The sequence below is a fragment of the Merops nubicus genome, unplaced genomic scaffold, assembly GCF_000691845.1.
Source record: "Merops nubicus isolate BGI_N331 unplaced genomic scaffold, ASM69184v1 scaffold3549, whole genome shotgun sequence".
Classification (NCBI taxonomy): Eukaryota; Metazoa; Chordata; class Aves; order Coraciiformes; family Meropidae; genus Merops; species Merops nubicus.
This window is the reverse complement of record NW_008631492.1, coordinates 2745-23613: the sequence shown is the minus strand read 5'-3', so window position 1 is coordinate 23613 and position 20869 is coordinate 2745. Positions and strand designations below refer to the sequence as shown.

Genomic DNA, 20869 nt, shown 5'->3' with positions numbered 1-20869 from the left:
ATTTATATACATTGTATATGCACTTCAAAATAGGGAATCATTGCTAAGTACACCATATGTATGACATATAAGAAAGCATATGTTTAAAAACATGTTTCTGGACACCAGTTGTATTCTTGAATACATTTCCCATGGCATATTTTGGCATATGCTTTGGTACTGTGTATATAAAATCCCTGTCTCTAATGAGCTGCCTCCTGAGGAGTTCTATTGGAAGTGAAAAACACTTCTAAGTTATATAAATTTCAATTTACTTCTTAAATTTTTACACTGAGGTATTTAAATTACATCAAAAGCTATTCACAAGGACACTTCAGGTTTCTCCCGGACGCTTCAGGTTTTGAACTTGCTCTCTAAAACCTGAATGCTTTCCAAAACTACAGACCAGTGAACTCACAAAAAAAAACATTACAGAAGTAAAATTCATTTTGTCCAGGCAAAGAACCAGGTATTTTAACTGCACAGAGACCCAACCAAGATCACTTCTTCAGTTCTGAACACGGGTTCCACGAACCAGGTCATCGTCCAGGTGAATGGTCAGAACATGGGTTAGGCATCTGTCCACTGTGACAGGATCTCTGCTCAGATGTAAAGCCCAGCCAGCACTGTTTTAAGAGTTCAGCTCTTGCCTCTTACCAACAGAGAGCATCAAAGGACTTACTCTTTCTAAACCATCACAAAATAATCATTCAATCAGCAGAAAAACTCTTGAGTGTCCACATACATGCTCCTAAGACACAAACACTTTCCCCAAATCCAGAGCACTGGCTGGAACCAAACTTGCTTGTGGGTTTCTCTCTACATCCACAGCAAGCAATCAAGTCCTACAAAAGTGGTTTCAAGCTAAACAATTTTATTGTGGAGATGTCCAAGCTTGACTGAAGCAGCCTTGCTGAAGCCACACCTGGGTACTCAGCACGACAGGATGTCCACCAAGAGGAAGCACAAAGGGTTGGTTGCAAAGGGCTTAGAGATAAAACATCAGCTACACACAGCAGCTTCTGAAGTTTACAGTGCAGGCACGTGGTACTCTGCCTTTCCCCCTGTTCTGAGCTACAGTTTCCACTAGTGATGCTCTGGCAATTCTACTTTCCACACAGAAAGGTCTCCATGGAGGTTTGCAAACACTTGGAGATCTGGAGCTACCTGGTGATCATGAGGAATTCCACTTGTTGGCCTGACAATGGGAATACTGCTCAACATGTTGAGGTGGCATTTTCTCATGGGGTATGCTTGAAGAGATGCAGACAAGAGAGAAGTGGCATTGAACATCTCTCCACAGTCACTGAAGAGCTAGCAGCAGAATTCTGGTGCTGTTATGGTGCTTGGCCAGCACCAGAGTTACCAGCAACGACAACAGTCTCTGAAGGCACAGCGGACCTGCCACTCAACTTGACCAAGAAGTAGTAACTTGAAGGAAATGGAAGCACAAAGGAAGCTGGCTGGGTACATCATGGGAGATTCTCCACCTAAAGTGAGAAGAATTCATTTGGGAACTAGACTGAAACACTGGAGACACCTGCACTGAGAACAGAGAGACATGCCCTGCTCAGCATCTCAGAATTGTAAGCCAAGATACAAACTCAATCACAGAGCAGGTCTTTTGATTTCCCTGGTTTTCTGTCTGCTCCATGATCAGCTCTTAACAGCTTCAGCAACACTGTCTTCAGTCCAAAGACAACTGCCTATCACAACATGCAGAACTGGCTAGAAATGCATGGAGGACTGCATCAATTCAGTCCTGGCAACAGGGATGCTGTGCACAGGATCTGCCTGAGAGAAAGAATCACAGGATTCCACCAGGAACAGCTACTCCTGTGGGTCCCAGTGCCAAAAGGGCCACTCCACGAGAGCCAAAGGCACCGAAGTGCAATTAAACAGTTACACACAGCCACACACACAGCCACAGAATGCTCTGTCACGTTCCATTTTACCATTGACTGGCTCAGAGATGCAGGAAACAGTAAAGTGGAGTCAGTTTTTGATGAGACTAGAATTGGAGTCAATTTGTTCTTCCTGGACAGGAATTCGACAGCTCTTTTCTTCTGAAAGACAGAATAGAAAAAGAATATATATATAGGCAAAAAAGTTCACAATATACTCTTTAAATGACTGTTGATTCTAGATCCTCTCTGTACTGGAAAGAATTCCCTGCACAAGATCAATACATCATTTTGGCAAGGACTAAGAGGGGGAAAAGCCAGGAGTTTAAATCAGAGAGTGTGCTCTGTAAGAATGAAACTTTGAGCCATTATGACCTACAGTACATCAGGATCAACCACTGGCATTAACTGCAGATGACACTGTGTTACTTAGCCAGGCAGGCTTCATTACAATTGAAACAATTAAAGGTCAGATAAGGGGACATGATTATTCTCTTTCCTATAAACCCAACCTTACCTCCTCCATTGTTGTTTCTACAAGGCCTCCTCTTGGTCTGTTTTTTGGCTGCTTGGATAATCAACAGGAGGATGGCCATTCCACTCACCAGGAGCAGGATCAGACAAATAAGGATGAGTGATAAAGACCCTGGAAGCAGAACAGAAGAAGAATACACTTAAAGAACATTCATGGTTTTATACACTTAAAGAACATTCATGGTTTTAGCTGGAGTTTTCAGCTTCAAAAGGAGGAACTTAGAACTCCCAAAGTACCCCTGAACCACAAAGCACAAAAGTCCCAGCTGCCAAGCAGACTATCAAGAAATCTGGAATCCTGTGCGTGCCTCACTGAAGGATTGTGTAAAATACAGGCAGGGCTTCTCAGAAGGAGTGTGATTTCATTTCCAGTGAAATCAGTTTGGGGTAAAACTTCCTGCTCAGCTCTAGTATAGAGGGGCTAGACTTGATCATTCCCTCTTCTCACCCCAGTTGGTCTCTGTGGGGCTGCTCTTTGTGTCGGGGCAAATGAAAGGAACCAGGCTGGGTCTGGATGGGGAGAACACTTCAGTGGAGGTATTCTTCTTGTGGTCAGTGGTGGAAAGATTCCAAGGCAGTGTTGTACTCCGAGGGGTAACTGGTTGTGTGACGTGGTCACTGCAAATAGCATCACTTGTTTTTGTCCCTGCTCGAAGAGTACTCTTCCCAAAACTGCTGCAGCTAGAGATTGAAAAAGGACAGTAAAAAAGTACATTATAATCCTTTTTTTTTTATCAATACAAACTCAGGTTTCACCTTTCCTAGATTCTATAGATAGGTGAAGAACAACTAAGCTAACTGAAGGTATTACTGGGAAAAAATAAGACACTTTCTTAGCACAGCTGCACTTGGCAAGGGAACCTTTTGCTACAGAGACAAAACTTGCAGACCTTTAAAAAATGAGGCTGAGAAGATTGTTGCTGCCATAGGTGAGGAGAGAAAGGGTTGGAAGGCTGACAGATGCTTCAGATCAGTACTCTGAGTGCTCAAGGCTCCCCCCAGAGTCAAGAGGAATATGATTTCATTGCACCCACTGCAGGTTTACTCTGCACACCAACATTTGGGCATCACCTGCTACATAAGTAAACCCAAAATGCTGCTCTGAACATGTTTGGGTCAGTGTTACTTACTTGGTCCAAGGCTGACAGTTTTCATTTCCCCCTGTGGAATAAGACCCTTCAGGACATGGTGAACATACTGGAAAAAGAAAGCAGCAGAATTTGAGGTCAGTTAGCAACATAACTGTATGAGAGCTACACAGTAAGTTCACTCATAGCTTGTAAAACAGACCCAGCAAAATCCACATAGCCTCTAAAAACCATAGGAGGTCAGAAGTAACATCCACATGCTCATGGGTTCATTTTAGGCTGCAAGTGCAGTAAGTTCACTCATAGCTTGTAAAACAGACCCAGCAAAATCCACATAGCCTCTAAAAACCATAGTCAGGAGGTCAGAAGTAACATCCATATGCTCACGGGTTCATTTTAGACTGCAAGTGGCAAGGCTTCCTGTTTCCTCTCCTGGCTAATTATGGAGAATTATGGCTAAACAAGGAGAACATCAACATTTCTGACAGCTCAGGAATCACAAAGCAACAGTCAGCACAACAACCCTGCTGCGACGCTTGCGTGGAGCTATCCATGAGATTCAGGACAGCAGGTTTTACCCTAGGAATAACAACCATCTCTTCTCAAGGGGGAGTTTGGAGAGTCTGGCACATCACACACTCACCACTTCCTGGTGTCCACCCAGCAGCTGGCATGTAACCTGCACGACACCTGCAAATCCTGTCAGAGGTCTTCTCACACTTCTTCACTTCCACGCTCCCCTTCCCTAGCAACAACAGAATAAAGGGCAAGGGAGGGGCAAGAAATAAGAAAACAAAGTAATTACTCCATGCCTAGCTGCTGTGTGTAGAAACAACTGCAGAGAATAGTTCAGGAACAATTTGGAAGACACCAATTTTCAGTGACTGCAAGCCTGCTTCCCTTTGAAGGCTCTCTGGGACCAACCAGGAGATACCAGCTACTGAAGTGATAACCTGGTTGCCTCCTGTGGCAGGCAACCTTTGAGGAGCATGCAAAGCTTGATTGCCCCCCCAGGTACTCTCCAGGTGACTGACCAGTGTCACAGATTGTACAGCTCTGGCAGAAGCTGTGGTGGTGCTCACTGCTGAAGTATTCATCCTGGCAGGGGATGCAGACCGTGTCTCTTGTTGCAGTGCAGCGGTGGCTCATCCTTTCACCTAAAACAAAGGCCAGGAGAAAGAGGAATCAAGAGTTATCATAATAATTATAATGAAACCCTCTTCAGTTTCATGCATTAGAATGAAAGAGTGCCCAGAAAGTGACAGTTCCACTGAACAGCTCTGGTTGTAAATGTTCAACAGACATAGACGTGCTAGAATCCCCAAAAATTTTGACCTGTGACATCACTGTAAAGTAAGCAGCTAAAAAGAGCTAGCAAGGGCCTGATGACTTGCTGAGAGTTAAGGTAATGCTCCAAATTGCTCTCCCAGTGGATTCCAAATATCACTTCTCCAGGCAACCTTTTCCTATGGCTTGGACATCCCACTTTGCAGCCAATGTCAGGGCTAAAAAACCAGGTTTTTAGCATAGCAATAGGTCAGATCTCTGGTGTAATACAACAGGTTTATGACAGATCCTGCCTTTCCTTCTGAGATAAATAATGCAATTCAACCCAAAGCATAATACATCCTTATTCTCAGATGGCTTCTTTCATTTTCAGTCTCCAATTCCCCACTCTGCAGGTGAACGACGAGCACCAAGGCTCTTGCTCTAATCTCCTCTGCATTTTATTGAGTGCCATCCGTGGCAAAATAAAGGAGATTTTCAGTGACCACAAGATGTGCAACACACCTCTACTTTTTTCACTATCTACACAAGCAGGAAGAGAGGATGAAGAAATGTTTCCCCAACAGCAGGAGATTTGCTAACAACGAAAAAATCCTTACACAAGTTCCTTCAGCACACAGAGGAACAGAAAACCTTAAAGGATTATCTGCATCTGCATCCAGGTATGCTTATTTTTAAACTGAATTCAGAAACAGGCAGATTTAAACAAGTCTTGAGAATAATGCAACACACTGCCTCAAATCTTAAAGGCTGAATTTCTTCCAGCTGACTTCTTTGAAGATAAGATACTGCTGCAAGAATCCACACCATATTAATTTTGTGTAGTGGACTTAATTATGAAAAGAGAAAGGAACTACTCTGAAAGATGCACAGAAAACCCTGTGCAAGGTTTTATGTTGCAGCTGCATTTACAGACATGATCTATGCTCCCTCTGGGTGCATCTTTATACCTTTTTTTTAGTCCAGTCAGTATTGACCACACTAAAAATAATCCCTTTTGTTACAGGGATTGCCCCTTGAACAGAATCAGACTGTAATAATTCATATTAATTATTAATCAGACTGCAATATTACCTGTTGACCGTTTACTCATCGTCAATGAGTCATTTCTACAATGAAATCCCAACTATTACACTCTCTGAGGTTTGATATTTTACATTTGTGCTTCTCAATAGTGGAGAGATATTCAGACTGTGGAAAAAAAACCACACTTATGCATATGCAAACCCCAAAATTCAGACTCATTCAGCTTCTACAATAAGAAAGGAGGAAACAAATGCATCTCCCATCAAGTTACGCTTCGCTTATCTCTATGAATGAAGTCTCTTTTTCCTTAAAATAAACCATTAAATCTTAAGTAGTATAAACCTTGCTATAAAAAGAAGCTTTAAAAAAAATAATCATCTTTAGCAACAGACTTAATAACCTAAAATTTTCCATTCTTATGCAAGATTTCTGTGCTGCTCTCTGCGACGGGTAAAGGACAGTAACAAACACTATAAAATATTGTCTTTGCTCAGCTAACACTCCCATGATGAAAATGCACCAGATTGAAACATTAAGAAAGCTGGGCCACTAAATTTCTTACATTTAATACATTACAGAAATAATCTCTGTCAGTCTAGACTGATAGGAAAGCCTCCCCATCAAATGTTCTTCCTCCATGTTATACTTCTACCTAGGGGTTATTAGCTGGTAGATATTACAGCTTGCAATTATAAACTACAGCCAAAAAGTACTTACCAGGGGCACAGTCCTTGCAGCATTTTTTACCAAAAGGATATTCGTGTTCTTTGCATTTCAGTTCCAGGCAATGGCTAAAGGTGACTGCCAGCAGCAAGAACAAAACAGGAGAAAAATGGGAGTGAAAACCTACAGCTACCATCGTGCAGCCCCTCCTGTCCCCACAAAACCCTGGCAGTGGCCAACTCTCAGGGAAGTGATTCTAAACTGCTGGTGAGCAGAACAAATTCTTATGTCAGTTGCTGGGAAATTCCCAGCATGTGCTCCACGCCCCCATCCTTTTTCCCATACCTCACAAACCTCCTCTTTTTTTTTTGTGTGCAATTCACAACTAAAAAAAAACCTCATAAAGGCAGAAAGACAGCGTGCTGAATGGCATTCTGAAAGGATTGTTATTCCCAGCCTGAAAACAGAATGCCCCTGGCCAGGGACATACCTCTCTGCAGTGTTAAAGCACACCAGGAGCAGCAGGGGTGGTCTTGGTCCTGTACAGGAGCACTGCAGCAATGGAAGGAACACCAGAAACCTTTATGGATGAAAGGTATAGGTGAAGTGAAACAGAGTCCACACAGGTTTGCTCCTTAAAAGGCAAAGTAGAGACAGATTCTCTCCCCTTGGTCTCACAGGAAGGGTAGATCCGGGACTTTTATCGCTGCATAAACCCCAATCTTCTTAACACATTGATCTGCTTGGGGAGAGAGTGTGGAACCACAAATTGGCAGCTTGCTATTGCCCTCAGGAGCCAGCACAAGCTCCAGATAAGTGTTTGCAGTCACCACTACGACTCCTCATACCACACTCTGTGCACTGCTGCTGAAATAAAACAAGCTCCTGGCTCCTCAAGAGACTTTGTGTTAGCAGCTGCTCCCACAGAAACAAAACCTTCCAGCAGAGGAGGCAATATCCACACTCCAGCTACCTCTGATGCCTCTTTAGTTCCACAGAAGCACCCTGAGTCTGGAATCAACCCCCCAGGAGGCTTCTCCACTCAGCAACAAGAGGAGAGCCCTGGAGGAGGCTGAGGAACATGCTGGCATTGCAGTCCTGCCCCCACCTCACACATCTAGAGGGATCACACTAGGAATTAGGGGGTTTAACTTTCTCCCTATTAAGATTTTTACTAATTGGATCTTACTGATCTAGGGTCTAAACTTTGGGTCATCCAGTTCTAAGAGACTTGAGAAAGTCTTTGGCAAAGGCCCAAGCAAACAAGACATCCTACAGTAATCAAATATGTGTTATTTACCTGAGGTAAAAAACACAGCCAGAGTGTTTTAACTAAGGTAATAAAGCCAATTTACATCTATCTGCAAAGCAGATAGAAGTATTAGAACCTTGTAGTAGATAAAACCTTGGAAAAGGGTGGAAGTTACACCTTCAAGCCATTCTTCCCAAAAAGGAGCAAAGCTGGCAGAGGAAGCAAACTGTTATCAGCTGCCCTTCAACCCCCTTCACACTCAGTACCTGCGAGGAGCAAATATCCCAATCTCTTCCCACTGCAGCAGCATCCCCAATGCCACTGAGGTGGTTTTATGCCTCATGACTCAGTCATTCCCTCAGCAATATTTAACCAGACTTTTCCCCCCAGTTCTCTTCCACAAACAGTAACTGACTTTACCTACTCACTAAGTCAATTATTATTCATTAAGAAACTGAAAATGTGAACTCCTGTGATGGTCACAAACTAGGTAAGGTTAAAACTTCTGATATATCCATTTAAACCAAAACCTCCCCAAATACTAGAGCAGTGATGATGCTTTGATAACCTCCTTGTTAAGGATACTTCAACACAAATTAAACACTCAGTTAATAAAAGCAGTTAGCCAGGTATCATCTTGAGAATTCAACTTTTACATATGGCTTAAGTGTTACCAGGCTTGATGTTGCCAGATTAATGCAAATAAATAAACCAGGCAGAGAACACAAATATCCCACATTACTCCACAACTACCTCACTGGCAAATTTACCTCTCCCAAAATGCTGCTGGGCAATGCCATGGGGATGACAGGCTGCTCCCAAAAACCAGCCTGGATGCAGCTACTCTGATTGGGGTAGTGGAGGAGAGCTTCAGAGTGGTGAGCTGAGCCACAGGTAAGAAGCTGCTCTGCTTTTATTTAATATACATGAATAGTTTTTAGACTATAGATGCTTATCCTAAATGTTCTACACAAGTTTTTGAACTCTGGCAGATGAAACATGTCAATGAGACAGTAGCACTCAGGTATCATGTCCTGTTAACAGTAGGCAGATCATTTGGGTTCATGGAAAAAGAAAGCCAAACCAAAACCAGAAAACCAAGCATGGAACTCATTATGAGTACTTTAATGAAAGATCTTAAATTAAATGTCACTAGGATTCCTCAGGGATTACAGGCAAGTAAGGGCTCATCTATGGGAAAGGACCTACAAGAATCTGAGAAAGATTAAGTGCATATAAAAATACTTAAAAGAATTTAAAAAAATAACTGAGTCTACAAACTAGAAGAGTGTGAACCTCTAAAATTCCAAGACAGGAATAATATCACACCCCTCCAAATCTCACTGTGCAGTCCACTTACCCCTACAGCTGTTAATTAACATGGGATCCTGATTTCTGGCAGAGAAAATAAACACATTAAGGTGCAGAGCTCCATGCATACATTAAAAATTAATGCCCTGCAGTTGCTCCTCACGTTTCAGAGTTCTCAGGCAAATGCTGCAACACCAGTGCATGAACACTGTGTTCAGTTGCTGCCTAAATACTGTTACCTTGTGGTTCTCAAGGGATTCCATGCTCAGGTTATGAGAAAATGAAGAGGGTCTATTCATAATCTTTGCCTCTAATGAGAGCTAAAGTTCCAAATTCATTGTGTTTCAGCTGCCCCAGAATCCTGCAAACCAACCAGCACCTGCCTTCTGAGCGTCGGGTGTGACAAGATAGAACTTGTCCACCCAAATTGTACCTAAATAACTGAATTGTGCAAACAGCTGGAGTGTAATACATGAAAGCAGTCAGGACATTCATACAGCTAGGAACTAATATTGCTAAAATTTCTGTCTTAACTAGATTGCAAAAGGCCATGTGGCCAAACTGCATGCTCCCTTGTGTAATACCCTGGCAGTTCCAAGCAGCCCACTGCATATTTATGAAGCCTTAATTAAAACCAAGACAAAGCAAAACCCCCAGACCTCTGAGCAGACAACACATTTTTTTGACATCAGACTTTGTTCTGAACATTTCCAGATTCTAAAATCTCCCCATGCTCCAAGCAAGGACGTGTAGCTGGTGCAGAGGTGGAAGGGAGTGGGGGCCCACGTGGCAGAAGGTCTAAAGTCTTTTTAACACAAGATTATCAGCTGACTTTATCCTTCTCTTACAGTTCTTTCAAAATCATAATGGGTCTGTCTTCTGAAGAGTTTCAATTTTTCCCCCACTCACAGTGACAAACCTAAAACTGGCAACATTTCCAAAGCATGGAGAAAAATATTTAATGAAGATTTATATATAAAAAAAACCTTATACAAGTCATTTAACCATTAAAAAAAAAAAAAAGGAGAGGGAATACTGAAATAGACAGCAATACTTATATTTACATTATATTAAGAGAATAAATTTAATCAAATATAACATCTCAATTGGATTTTCAGGCAACCCTTCAGAAAGAGGGGTTTTTACAGTAAAGATGGAACCAAAGTAAAAATAATATTTTCTATTTTAGACAGTAGTGGATATGACCCTTGTGTCACAAGATGCTTTCAGAGATTACCCAAAACCAGACTGATTAAAAAGCTTCCCAAATGCTGACTGCACATTGCTCTGGCCAAAGCAGTTCAAAAGCAAAGCCTGTATTTCCCCCAGCTTCATCCTTCAGGAGTTCAGCAGCGTCACCCGTTTGCACAGAGGTGCATAATTACACTAGTTTTAATGAATTTTAGTTAAATAGCAATCATACGTTCAGGTCGACCCCATTGCTCTCTCCAAGGTGTTTAAGTTCACCAAGAAACCTTTCTCATTGTTTCATTTTAGAAGGAAATGTGTTTTTTTTTAAGCCATAATCCATCTCAAGTCTCTCACATTCCCAGTGGCTGCCAACACAAAACCAGTCACACTATAACCAGTTCTCCCCCTCACCTCCTTAAAGATCATTCAGTGGTGGAGGGAGAACTTGCATTAAATTCTCAACAACACATAAATAGGTTGAGGATAAAAAAACAACACCTGGAAGATCAGCCAACCACCCTACAGATGGATACTCTCATGAAGTCAGCACACAGGTATCTGAACCACAATCCCCTTTACAAAAGCCAACACCTTTCAGTCTTAATTTGTGACTTCCACGGAGCAGCAGCTAGGAGGGCAACCAGAGCAGTTAAATATTGAAGAAGCCTCCACCAAGGATGATGAGCCAAAAGCAGCTGGAACTTCAGCTGGATGAACTGTACAAACCAGGGTGAGCTGAGGTGGTGCAGTACATGCCCCAGGATCTAAGGGCTGATTTCCCCCCTCACACTGAAGGCAAGAGAGCTGCAGATCTTATGGACGGGAGGGTTTAAGTCTAGGACAACACACTGTAGGCATATAACACAGTTAGCAGCAAAGTAATTTTCTGTCTGTTTGGGAGTTGATTATTTTTTTTTTTTCTCCTTTTTTTCTTTTCTTGAAAGCAAAAAAGTGCTTCAGAGCTCTGGAAGAGGGAGCAGGATCAGAACTCCTCGTGGACGTTGCGTGCATAGTCCATCAGCTTGCTGCCTGTGAAGTATTCACTGTATTTCAGGATCTCCTCCAGCTCTAGGTGATGGTTTTGGTTTTCATCTGCTACTGCAATCATTTGCTTCGCTTCGTTTAGGGCATTGTATTCATTCATAGGATCCATGTATTCCTAAAACAAGCAAGAAAATTTTTAATCACTAAGCATCACACACTTCCACACATCAGAATCATGAGCCTGGGTAAGCTTCAGGAATTTGGAGACCAACATAAGCCACCCCAAAGTGAACAGGAGCCATGGAAAAAGGTGTTAGCACATCCTTTTTAGCAGGCTTACATCTCACTCTATTTTTCCACTCACTGCCTCCTTGGCTGCTCTAACAGAAACTCAGATTTTCTCAGCTTATGCCAGTGTCTACAATAAAAGTGGTTTTGACATTTTGGTGGCAAACTCAACTCACTCTCAAATCTGGTGGGTTTTTTGAGAAATATCAATTCAAAATTAAAAGGTGGCACGTTACCCAGCTGTATGACCTAAATTCTCTTGTTGCTGGAGACAATCTTTTCAGAATATGTTTGATTTAGAACTTTCTTGTTTCCATTTTAAACCACCAGACAGACGTTACAGAAGTCAGAAGTCTGAGAAACAAAGTTTTCTGCTCCTTCACCTCACTGAAAATAGATTAGAAGCTTTCAAGCAGTGCACTTTAGCTGGTGATGTAAAAGACTCAAGATTATCTTCAATTTCTTACCAGAAAATGTGACCTGTGTGTAAACATCTAAAAGGCTTCACAGACAAAACTGCTATTTTAAAAATACATTTCTCAGTAAACCAGCTCATAATATTGTCTAGGTCACAATGCAACTGTTTATCAATATCATCACTCTTGTTCAGACCCACATATTTGCATACTGAGCAGGTTAGGAACTTCAGCCTTCATCCTGTCTCAGGGAGGCAGCCACTATTTTAGAGGCTCTCCTTTCACACTGCCTACACTGCAGTTTGAATCCTGCCAGTCAAAGTACATTCCTACACCCAAAAAGGGGAGAAAAAAAAGGCCAGAAATGAGCCACAAGCCTCTTCCACGGGCCACAAAACTGGCACAATTGGAGGGTGCAAAAATGCAACTGTTTATCAATATCATCACTCTTGTTCAGACCCACATATTTGCATACTGAGCAGGTTAGGAACTTCAGCCTTCATCCTGTCTCAGGGAGGCAGCCACTATTTTAGAGGCTCTCCTTTCACACTGCCTACACTGCAGTTTGAATCCTGCCAGTCAAAGTACATTCCTACACCTAAAAAGGGGGAAAAAAAAGGCCAGAAATGAGCCACGAGCCTCTTCCATGGGCCACAAAACTGGCACAATTGGTGGGTGCAAAAGATTTCGTGTTGTTTGGCAGACACTTCTGCAGACAGAATTGTTAGAAGAAAGCCTTGGTTCTGCAAACCAATGTCCAAAAAGGCCACAAACTAGAATTCACACTTGAAAATAATAATTTGGGTTTTTTTAAAGAAGAAAAAGATTCTGAAAGACAAGAGATCTCTGTTATTTTCCAGGCTGGGGCCTCAGGGTTTGCTGGTCATTGGAGGGTTTGTTTAATTTTTTGTGGTTTTAAATTTTTTTTTAATGAATACATAAGTTATTAGTTACCCCTTTTGTAACTCAAAGAATGAGTCACTGTCCCATTAAGCAGGGTACCTAACAAAGCCTGTGACTTGCCTTCCTGCACTCCAAATCCATACAAGGATCTATGTGGGAAAAAAGCCCTAAGAGCAAACCTGTGAGCAACAGCTGTGCTGAGAAAACTCCCCCTCCTCTTCAACAGAAGGCCTGACAACACTACCTGCAAGAACTACAGAATACTACAATCCAAAGTTCTGTAAAGTAGACACATGGACCATACTCTTAATCCAAAATGTTTTTGGATTTCAGATTCTCTAAAGCAGCTTCAAGCTTATATTAAAAAACCCACCATGAAAAACACTAGAACCAAGACTTACCTCCAGCTCTTCCATTGTGACAATACCATCATGGTTAGCATCAATGACGTCCTCAAACTCCTTCCTTCTGTCTTTGACCCAGTCATCATCAATATCCTGAGCCTGCTGGTTCTCTACAGTACCAACAGGTAATGAGATGAACTCTGAAAGGGTGAGTTTCTTATCTCCGTCTTGATCTACAACAGAAGCACACAGTAAGTGGAAAGTATTTGCTTCATGCCCATTAAAACTGAGAAATTCTTTCATGTCATTGGCACAATCCTGACTCTAGCAGAGAAGAACAGCTACTATTTATAACCTTGGTTAGCTGAAAACTCTGTGTTATCTTGGAGACCATGTAATGTTTTAAAAGGCTAAAAAAATCATTTTACTGGACCCGAAAAACAGCATATTGCAAGCTGGACTTGTTTTTTTTTTTCAATTGTTGTTCATTTTTTCATATTTTTCAACAGGACCTTTCTTCCAGCTGTATCCAGTCTCCCCTTGTATTAGAATTCAGTCAAAGTAACCCTTATAGAAGGCTACACAAATCTTTCCATCACACACAAGCACCACTGGAGACTCCATGTATTTATTAAGCTAACAACCAGCAAAGTCACAGTTCTCTTTTTTTCAACCCAGGTCTTCTAGCAGTTTTAAATGTCCATCACTACTGACTCACTAGAGAGCAAACTTATGTGTGCCAGTACTTATAAATTTTAAAGAATATATTGTTTTCTTCAAAACCTCACCCATTTCTTTCCATGACTGCACGTCACGATGATTCTTAGGTGGTGGTTGTACTGGGGGATGCCCTCCTCTCTGAACACCATCAAGATATTTTATAACATTTTATTCTCTTTTCACTATTCAATGTATTTTATAATACTTTGTTATTCATCAAACCTTTCCTGCTATTGCTACAGTGACCCTGCAACACAGCAGCACTTCAGAGTGTAGTGTCAGCTGATGATCTTTGCATGAAGTCCTAGGAATCCTCCTAACAGACAGTGTGTTGTGCTGCTCTTTAAAAACCAGAGACTAAATTTAGTCTCAAGGGATGCACAGACAAGTCCACAGAGATGCCAGCCTTTGTGCTAACAGTTTGCATTTCCTGCTCATCACATTAGATGTGTAAAACAGAGAACACAAGATGTGACAAAACTTCAGGCTGACCCTTGACAGTGCAGTGACCTAACAACATGTACATAATGAAATGCTTTCCAAGTAACCAGCTCCCAAGAAATGTGTTTTAAACTGGCATACCCAAATCTCGGATGATTTCTTTCACCATGAACTTCAGCATTCCCCTGCTATGCTCTGGATGAAGGAAGGACAAGAATTCTTCTTCATTCAGTAACAGATCAGGAGGTGGGTTGTCAGCTTGGTACCACCGGTCCTTCAGGTTATCTAAAACTTCCTGTGCTAGAAATTTAAAAAAAAAAAGATGTTAAGTTATCATATTCAGTCTGATTGTAACTCTTAAAATATACCTCCCCCTGTTACACTTTTGTTTCAACAAGGATGATTTATGAGCCAGTTATTTTACAATTCAGCTCCCAGGGAAAGCGGGTGCTAGGGGGAAACAGTGCAATTAGTTTCATTTAGTTTGTGCTGAAAGAGTAGGAAAGATCCTTTAATCTCACAACTAAACTGAAAGCAGGAGCTGAAAATAAAGATTTCACTACATCTGTATCAAAACTTCACCACACCAAGTGAAAAGTATTGTACTACCAGTACTGGTGGCTGGTTCTGGTAAGAGGTATGAATAATCTAACTTTCTTCAGTACTTCTTGTCCTCCTTATGTTCCTATTTTGAAGCCCACTACCCACAGAATACCAGTAGTAACTTTCTTCTGAATTAATCATTTTTCTTCGCTACTTCAAACCAGTCCCACGCATTAAAATAGCAAAAAAACATTCTTCTAATTCTAAATACTCCCCAGATTCACCATCCCCACATCTGGCAGTTGTGCCCTCACACGCCCAGTTAAGATCTACAACAAGAGGAAGTCAACCAATTCCTTCCCTACCCACAGAATAAGTGTTAAAGAGTTCATTCTATGGTTATCATGTTTTTCTCTAAGACTAAATAACTATCACTACATCTACAAAGCCAATTCTATCTGTGCAGCATCACTGTGGCACTGCTTTGGTTAACAGCTCTACAGAGGTTTATTCTGCTCGACAGCACTTAAGTCTCCCACAAGTTAAAAAAAAACACTTTGTCAACACAGCAGTTCCAAACGTGACCAAAAGGGACACGTTTTATTACTCCAGTGTTACAACACTCAACTTTTATTTCAACGTGGCATTTCTTAACACATTATCTGAACCAAAACGTGTTGCGCTGTGGTTTTGAACTCTTTTCAGGTCTCCTGGAGCTCACAGGATCTGAGTTAACACACCAGTACAGTGAATCACCACAAAGCAATGATCAAATTAGCCACACTGCACACAACTTTGAGTGCAGAGTTATTCTTCCTCCAGCTAGAATGCAGTTCCAGATAGCACCCTCACCTTTCAGAAAACCATGTGTGAGAAATGTATGAAACAGATTATAAAAAAGAGAAGCAAAAGCCCATTTTCCACAGCAAAGAACAATACATTTCAATGGACAGCTGTTCTTTAAAAAGCACCTAGAAAGGCAGCATCAGCAAAGCCATAAAGCAGGAGACTAGGAAAGCCAGGAAGAGATTTCTGCCCTGCCTCTGCTGCTCCCTTCCTCCTTCACCCTCTCAAAGGCTGAGAATTTAAAAGACTTGCCTACCCAGAGGGAATAAAGGGACAGATTCTTGCTGCAAGGAACAAATGCACGTTGAAGCACACGTGCACAGAGATAAATCAGCACTGAAATCACATTTCCACTTCTTTCATTTCATCTTACACCTTGCAGACAAGCCCTTCAGTGAAGGTTTCCTGAGATCAACTGAGAATCACCATCTGTGGGAGCTTCCGCTAAACCCAAGCATCTCATCTGAAGAGAAAAAAAAACCACCCTGCAACACACAACACAAGTGTCATGTGCACGTAGAGGTCCTGAAGATAACTGAACAGGAAAAAAAATACCTGTGTAGAGCATTTTTTTCTGGTGTAGGCATTTTCTAAATGACACACTGGAAAAAATACTGTCTTCAGCACGCCCTGCTAGCTGTAAAGTGCACTAACAAACACAAAGCTGAGGTATTGGCTGCTCACAAGTTCTAAAAAACACTCTGAAAGACATAAGAAACTATTTTTAGAAAAATTTTAAAAGCTGCCTTCAATAGCTTCTGCATGCTTTTGGTTGTTGAGCTCCAAGAAGGCAAAAAACCAACAGCTGAATCTACATTTTTGAATTGATAGTTACAATTAAGAGTTCAGTCTCCTGTGAATGTTTTTCTGTGAAGAGTAAAGAAATTCTTCAGAGTCTTAATATGAATCTTAAGACAAGTTTGGACATGATAAGTTTTAGTTCTACCAAGGACACAGGAAAACACAGAACAATCAAATTATTGATTTGATTAAGCAAAACCTTGCTTAAGGTTTTCCAGTGGACCCAACCCCAAATGTTACAAGTCATGAGTCAATCTTCCTTTGCCAACCTTTCTTAGTCTTAAGTGAAACTCAACTCTCAGTCATCCATTGGAACTGTCATTATCTGCATAATTTAAATACATTTGTGAGCCTAGTTTTGGCCTGGCATCCAAACTGTAGCATGCATAAGGCTCAGAACATGCTTTAAGATCCACACATTCAGGGGTTTTTTTATTATACAGACAAAGAGCACTTTGACACACTGCACTAGAGGATGAAAATAAGCTGTGCCCATCAGCCTCAGGAAGTGGCAGATAACTACTCTGATTTTCCCAAAAAAGGCTTGTTACCTAGGTAGAAAAATGATTATGTACACACTTCCCTTATTCAGCACATCTTTTATCTGATGAGCATTCCTGTAAACTGCACTCAACCACACTGCACAGGTGTTTTCCCTGCCATAAAATGCAAAGGCCCATTTGCATTTCAGTTGCTTTTTGATAAATGGAAAATCTAACATAACCCACTTTTAAATGACTAATTCCTGCAAGGAAAGGCTAAGGCTTGGTGTTTTAATTAACAGGAAACTTAAACCCTTTTGGATGGGGAGGGGAGTGAGTGGGGAGATTACTCTGTTAAGAGCTGCCAGGTTTCAACCAGATTCAACTGAAATCTCCAAAAATCATAGGGAAGAAATGATCAAGGTCATTAAAGAATCAATCTTGCTTTAATGAGAACTTGGGTGAAACATGAAAAAATTGTTAGGCAACCTTCTGCTATGGATTTCTAGCATGCTTTGCAGTGCCTAAGTACTGTACCTATTTAAACACAGCCCTGTTTGGTAGCACACACCCCCCTCCTCAATTTTAGACCAGGGACCACCTTTCATTTGGAGTAACCAGGGACCTGGTTCCCCCATTAGGAATAGAGTGGCCCACAGAGAACACAAGTCTGGCAAATTTTAGCAGATAGTTAAACATAAATAAGTGAAAACTATTCAAACAGGCACTAATAAATAAGCAACCAAGATTTTTCAGTGTTAAATATTTACATATTTAGTAAATGAGTGTTGGGAAGCCAGATTGAAGCTGGAAGGATATCTAGTTTTGTGACTTACACACTCTACATTTGTGTAGCAGCAGAACAACAACTAAAACATTCATCTTGCACTACAAACAGTTTTGACATCTGGATTTTAGGAAAGTAAAAGAAAACCCAACAAACACCAACAGTCTGCACTTACTTTCTTCATCTATTTTCAGTTCTTCATTGTTCCTGATCTTCTCTGCAATCTCTTTTTCATTAAAGCCCTTACTTGCCAAAAATTTAATTTTATATTCATCCCAGGACACGTGGCCTGTAAGAAAAAAACCATCTCTCAGACAAAGTGTGCTTCAATGACAAACTGTTGCTCTTGTTACTTAAAACAGCCTGTGCTGAAAACTTTTGGTTCACACTGAGCTTTATGAACAGGAATATGAAAACTACCACTCAATTAACTTCTGGTTAACTCATTTTCCCTTTCTGAAGAGCAGCTGGGAGCTTTGGCTACTAGCAATGGACTTAAGAAGCCAGCTGGAGATGAAGGAATCATTCCTCTCACCATCCCCATCGGGGTCCACAGCTCGGAAGTGCATTTTATTCTCTTCCACAGCTTCCTGGAAGTGTTCATCTGTCTTCTCCATGATCCAGCGTTGCATCTCTTTGGCACCTATCTTTTTGTCATTGTTTATATCCACCCTGAGGATGAAGAGCAAGCAAGACATAGATTGGGGGACTGGGAAGGAGTGGGAGAGGATATTTTTAGATTCTAAATGAATTACTTTATTCAACAATAAGAAACATAGGTTGCTATAGAACAATTGAACTACAAGTTAGCCATTGATTTCACAATTAAAGCAACCACAACACCAAGGATCCAACTCAGTGAAAAACATCCAGCAATCCTCCACTTTTCTGGAAGTTAACTCATTTCAATATTATGTTTTTGAGCAAGATTTTTAAGTGGAGGAAACCACAACCATTACTCATGGCATATTAACTCATTTCCTATTGGTTCAGAGTTGTCAACTGCCAGCTGGTGTGGACTTTCACTGCTCTGAAAAATTTCTTCCCTAACATTCTCTCAAATCATTAACTCCCTCTTGATTTATCTTCCCAAGTCCTTTTTACCTTGATCTTTCAAGAGCTCTGAAGTTTACTAAACCAGATTTCCCCTATTAAACCTTGATCTCTGGTAACATGTCACATCTGATAGTTTTAAATTCTCAACACATTGAAAAGTTCTGCACATGCATTTGTTCTCCAATAGGTTTCTGAGTTACCAGGGTTTCCTCTGCTTTGTCAATGGACATGTTTGTACTCAGTGCTGTTGAGCTGCACAGCTGAACTTTTTCCACCTGACTAAAATTCTCAGTAAGCTTCCAATCTGACAATCCACTGCTCTCCTTAATGTGCTAGCAGTGGTGCTTCATCAAGGAAACTGCCATACCATCCACTCCATTAATACCTATGTCACTGAAAAGAGCATAAAAATTACAGTAAAGAACAAATACAAAACCAACAATATGCCACAAAGGGTTTTTTTGAGCCTATCAGTGTTAAAAAAATACAATATTTAAAACTAAGACATGACTAACATTTAGAAGACAAGATTCTATTCAAAGAATATCAAAAGCACCCTTGTGCATCAGAGAAAAAAACACAAAGCACAAGAAAAAAACCCAGCTCAACTGTTTTTTATCTGTTTCTATCACTGTCTTAACAATACTGAATTGCTGTCATTGAAACTCAAGCTATTAAATACATGCCCTGCCTTTAAATGTCAACTAAATGTTAAAAGCTGAAGCCAAACAACAACCCCAGCACCCAATCTTCTACAACACTGTATTAATAAATGCAGCATTAGTGGTTTTAAATATTGTATCACATCCTTCCACAGAAACATGCTCAGCATCAGCAACTTCTCAGCATCAATGGCCAGAGCAGTAAAATGATCATACCCCACTGACACCACCTTGCACTCAGCAGGTGGACAAATGTGGGCTTGGATGTGCAACAGGCACTAGGTAAAATGAGAAGGGAAAAGGAAGCATCTTCCCTTCCACATTTAACATTTAATTTCCCTAGATCAAAGCCATCAAACCTAACTACTTCCATGCTCTCCTTTCCATCCAAATCCCACTGTAAGCAGGGAGAAAAGTAACACACATCCCATCCAGCTCCTGGAATTACACCATGCTGCCACAGTCAAGAAGCCTCCAGTGACTCAGGGCTTCAACAAGCATCCACTGCACAAGAGGAGCTGAAATCCTTTCAGTGTCCACCAACAGCACTTCTGCTTTTGAGAGGAGTATTCACAACTCTAAGAAACAGAAGGTATGGCCCTGCTGTGAGGTCACCACCTAAGGGGGATAAAACCAGGACCCTGGCCATGCTTCCTGAGATAACTCTCTCATTCAGAATGGCTCACTGAAAACATTTCCACTGCTATGGACAAGCTCAGATAATTAATAAATGTGTTGCCAAACAACCAACTTACAACTGGGAAGTCATGGAAAACAGATTTTATGACACAATGCCAGGCAATCAGTTTTCTGAGGCAGAAAGATCTGAACACTCAGCTGATGTTACTAAAGAGCATCCACTCTAAGTCCTGGTCTAAGTCCTCTGAGGAGGACTCTACTGTTCTCAAAAAAAAATCCCAGTAGAGTGATTTCAGAAACTAAAGCACAGCACTAGGAAATGCCATTTTGTTCCTTCAGTCACCTACACCCTGCTTGCTTAGAAAAACATGGCCTGGGGAGCTTTTCTTCCATGTTTCTACTTTATTTTCAATGACCTTGTAACATAAGCTTTTACTGACTCCTTTATGGCATGCTGGCACACCACAGAACCTCAGTGGTCATTAATTAAAAACACAGCCTGTGTTTTCTTCCTACCTCCAATGAAAACTATTCCCAAAGCATCTGGAAGCCTGTGACTTACTAGTTTTTCACAGAAGTTCACAGTGCTTCTCTTTTCACCCAGCCTTTAGGAGTGAAAGCCTTCAGAATGCTTTTCTAAATCTCCCACATGATGGGCTGTGATTTTAAGGAAGCATCTGGGTGAAGTCCATCTCCAATCCACAGTAAAAAAGGATCCTGCT

At 41.2% G+C, this 20869-nt stretch overlaps 2 protein-coding genes across 2 annotated transcripts in view; both read right to left on the bottom strand.

The window, feature by feature from the left end:
* Window positions 1-1974: 1974 nt before the first annotated feature.
* On the bottom strand, window positions 1975-4654 carry TNFRSF4 (tumor necrosis factor receptor superfamily, member 4). Its single transcript, XM_008947561.1, has 6 exons — window positions 4540-4654; window positions 4149-4250; window positions 3548-3614; window positions 2866-3098; window positions 2401-2529; window positions 1975-2045 (listed from the first exon to the last, which is right to left on the bottom strand). Exons 1-6 carry the CDS (start codon window positions 4652-4654, stop codon window positions 1975-1977), a joined length of 717 nt encoding a protein of 238 aa, XP_008945809.1.
* A 6563-nt stretch (window positions 4655-11217) lies between these two features.
* SDF4 (stromal cell derived factor 4) overlaps window positions 11218-20869 on the bottom strand; it is an 11597-nt gene continuing 1945 nt past the window's right edge. Inside the window, exons 2-6 of the mRNA XM_008947560.1 lie at window positions 18326-18462; window positions 17966-18079; window positions 14473-14631; window positions 13228-13403; window positions 11218-11394 (exon numbers count right to left, since the gene is read on the bottom strand). Coding sequence (XP_008945808.1) covers window positions 11218-11394; window positions 13228-13403; window positions 14473-14631; window positions 17966-18079; window positions 18326-18462 — 763 coding nt within the window. The remainder of the gene's footprint in view (window positions 11395-13227; window positions 13404-14472; window positions 14632-17965; window positions 18080-18325; window positions 18463-20869) is intronic.

Excerpts from the sequence above, each read along its gene's own strand:
- TNFRSF4 (XM_008947561.1), bottom strand. The coding sequence starts at position 4,654 with ATGAGCCACCGCTGCACTGCAACAAGAGACACGGTCTGCATCCCCTGC. Across the intron at positions 4,251-4,539 it reads CTGTACAATCTGTGACACTG|GGAAGGGGAGCGTGGAAGTG; the intron begins GTCAGTCACCTG and ends TGTTGTTGCTAG. Across the intron at positions 2,046-2,400 it reads TAGAAACAACAATGGAGGAG|AAGAAAAGAGCTGTCGAATT; the intron begins GTAAGGTTGGGT and ends TCTGTCTTTCAG.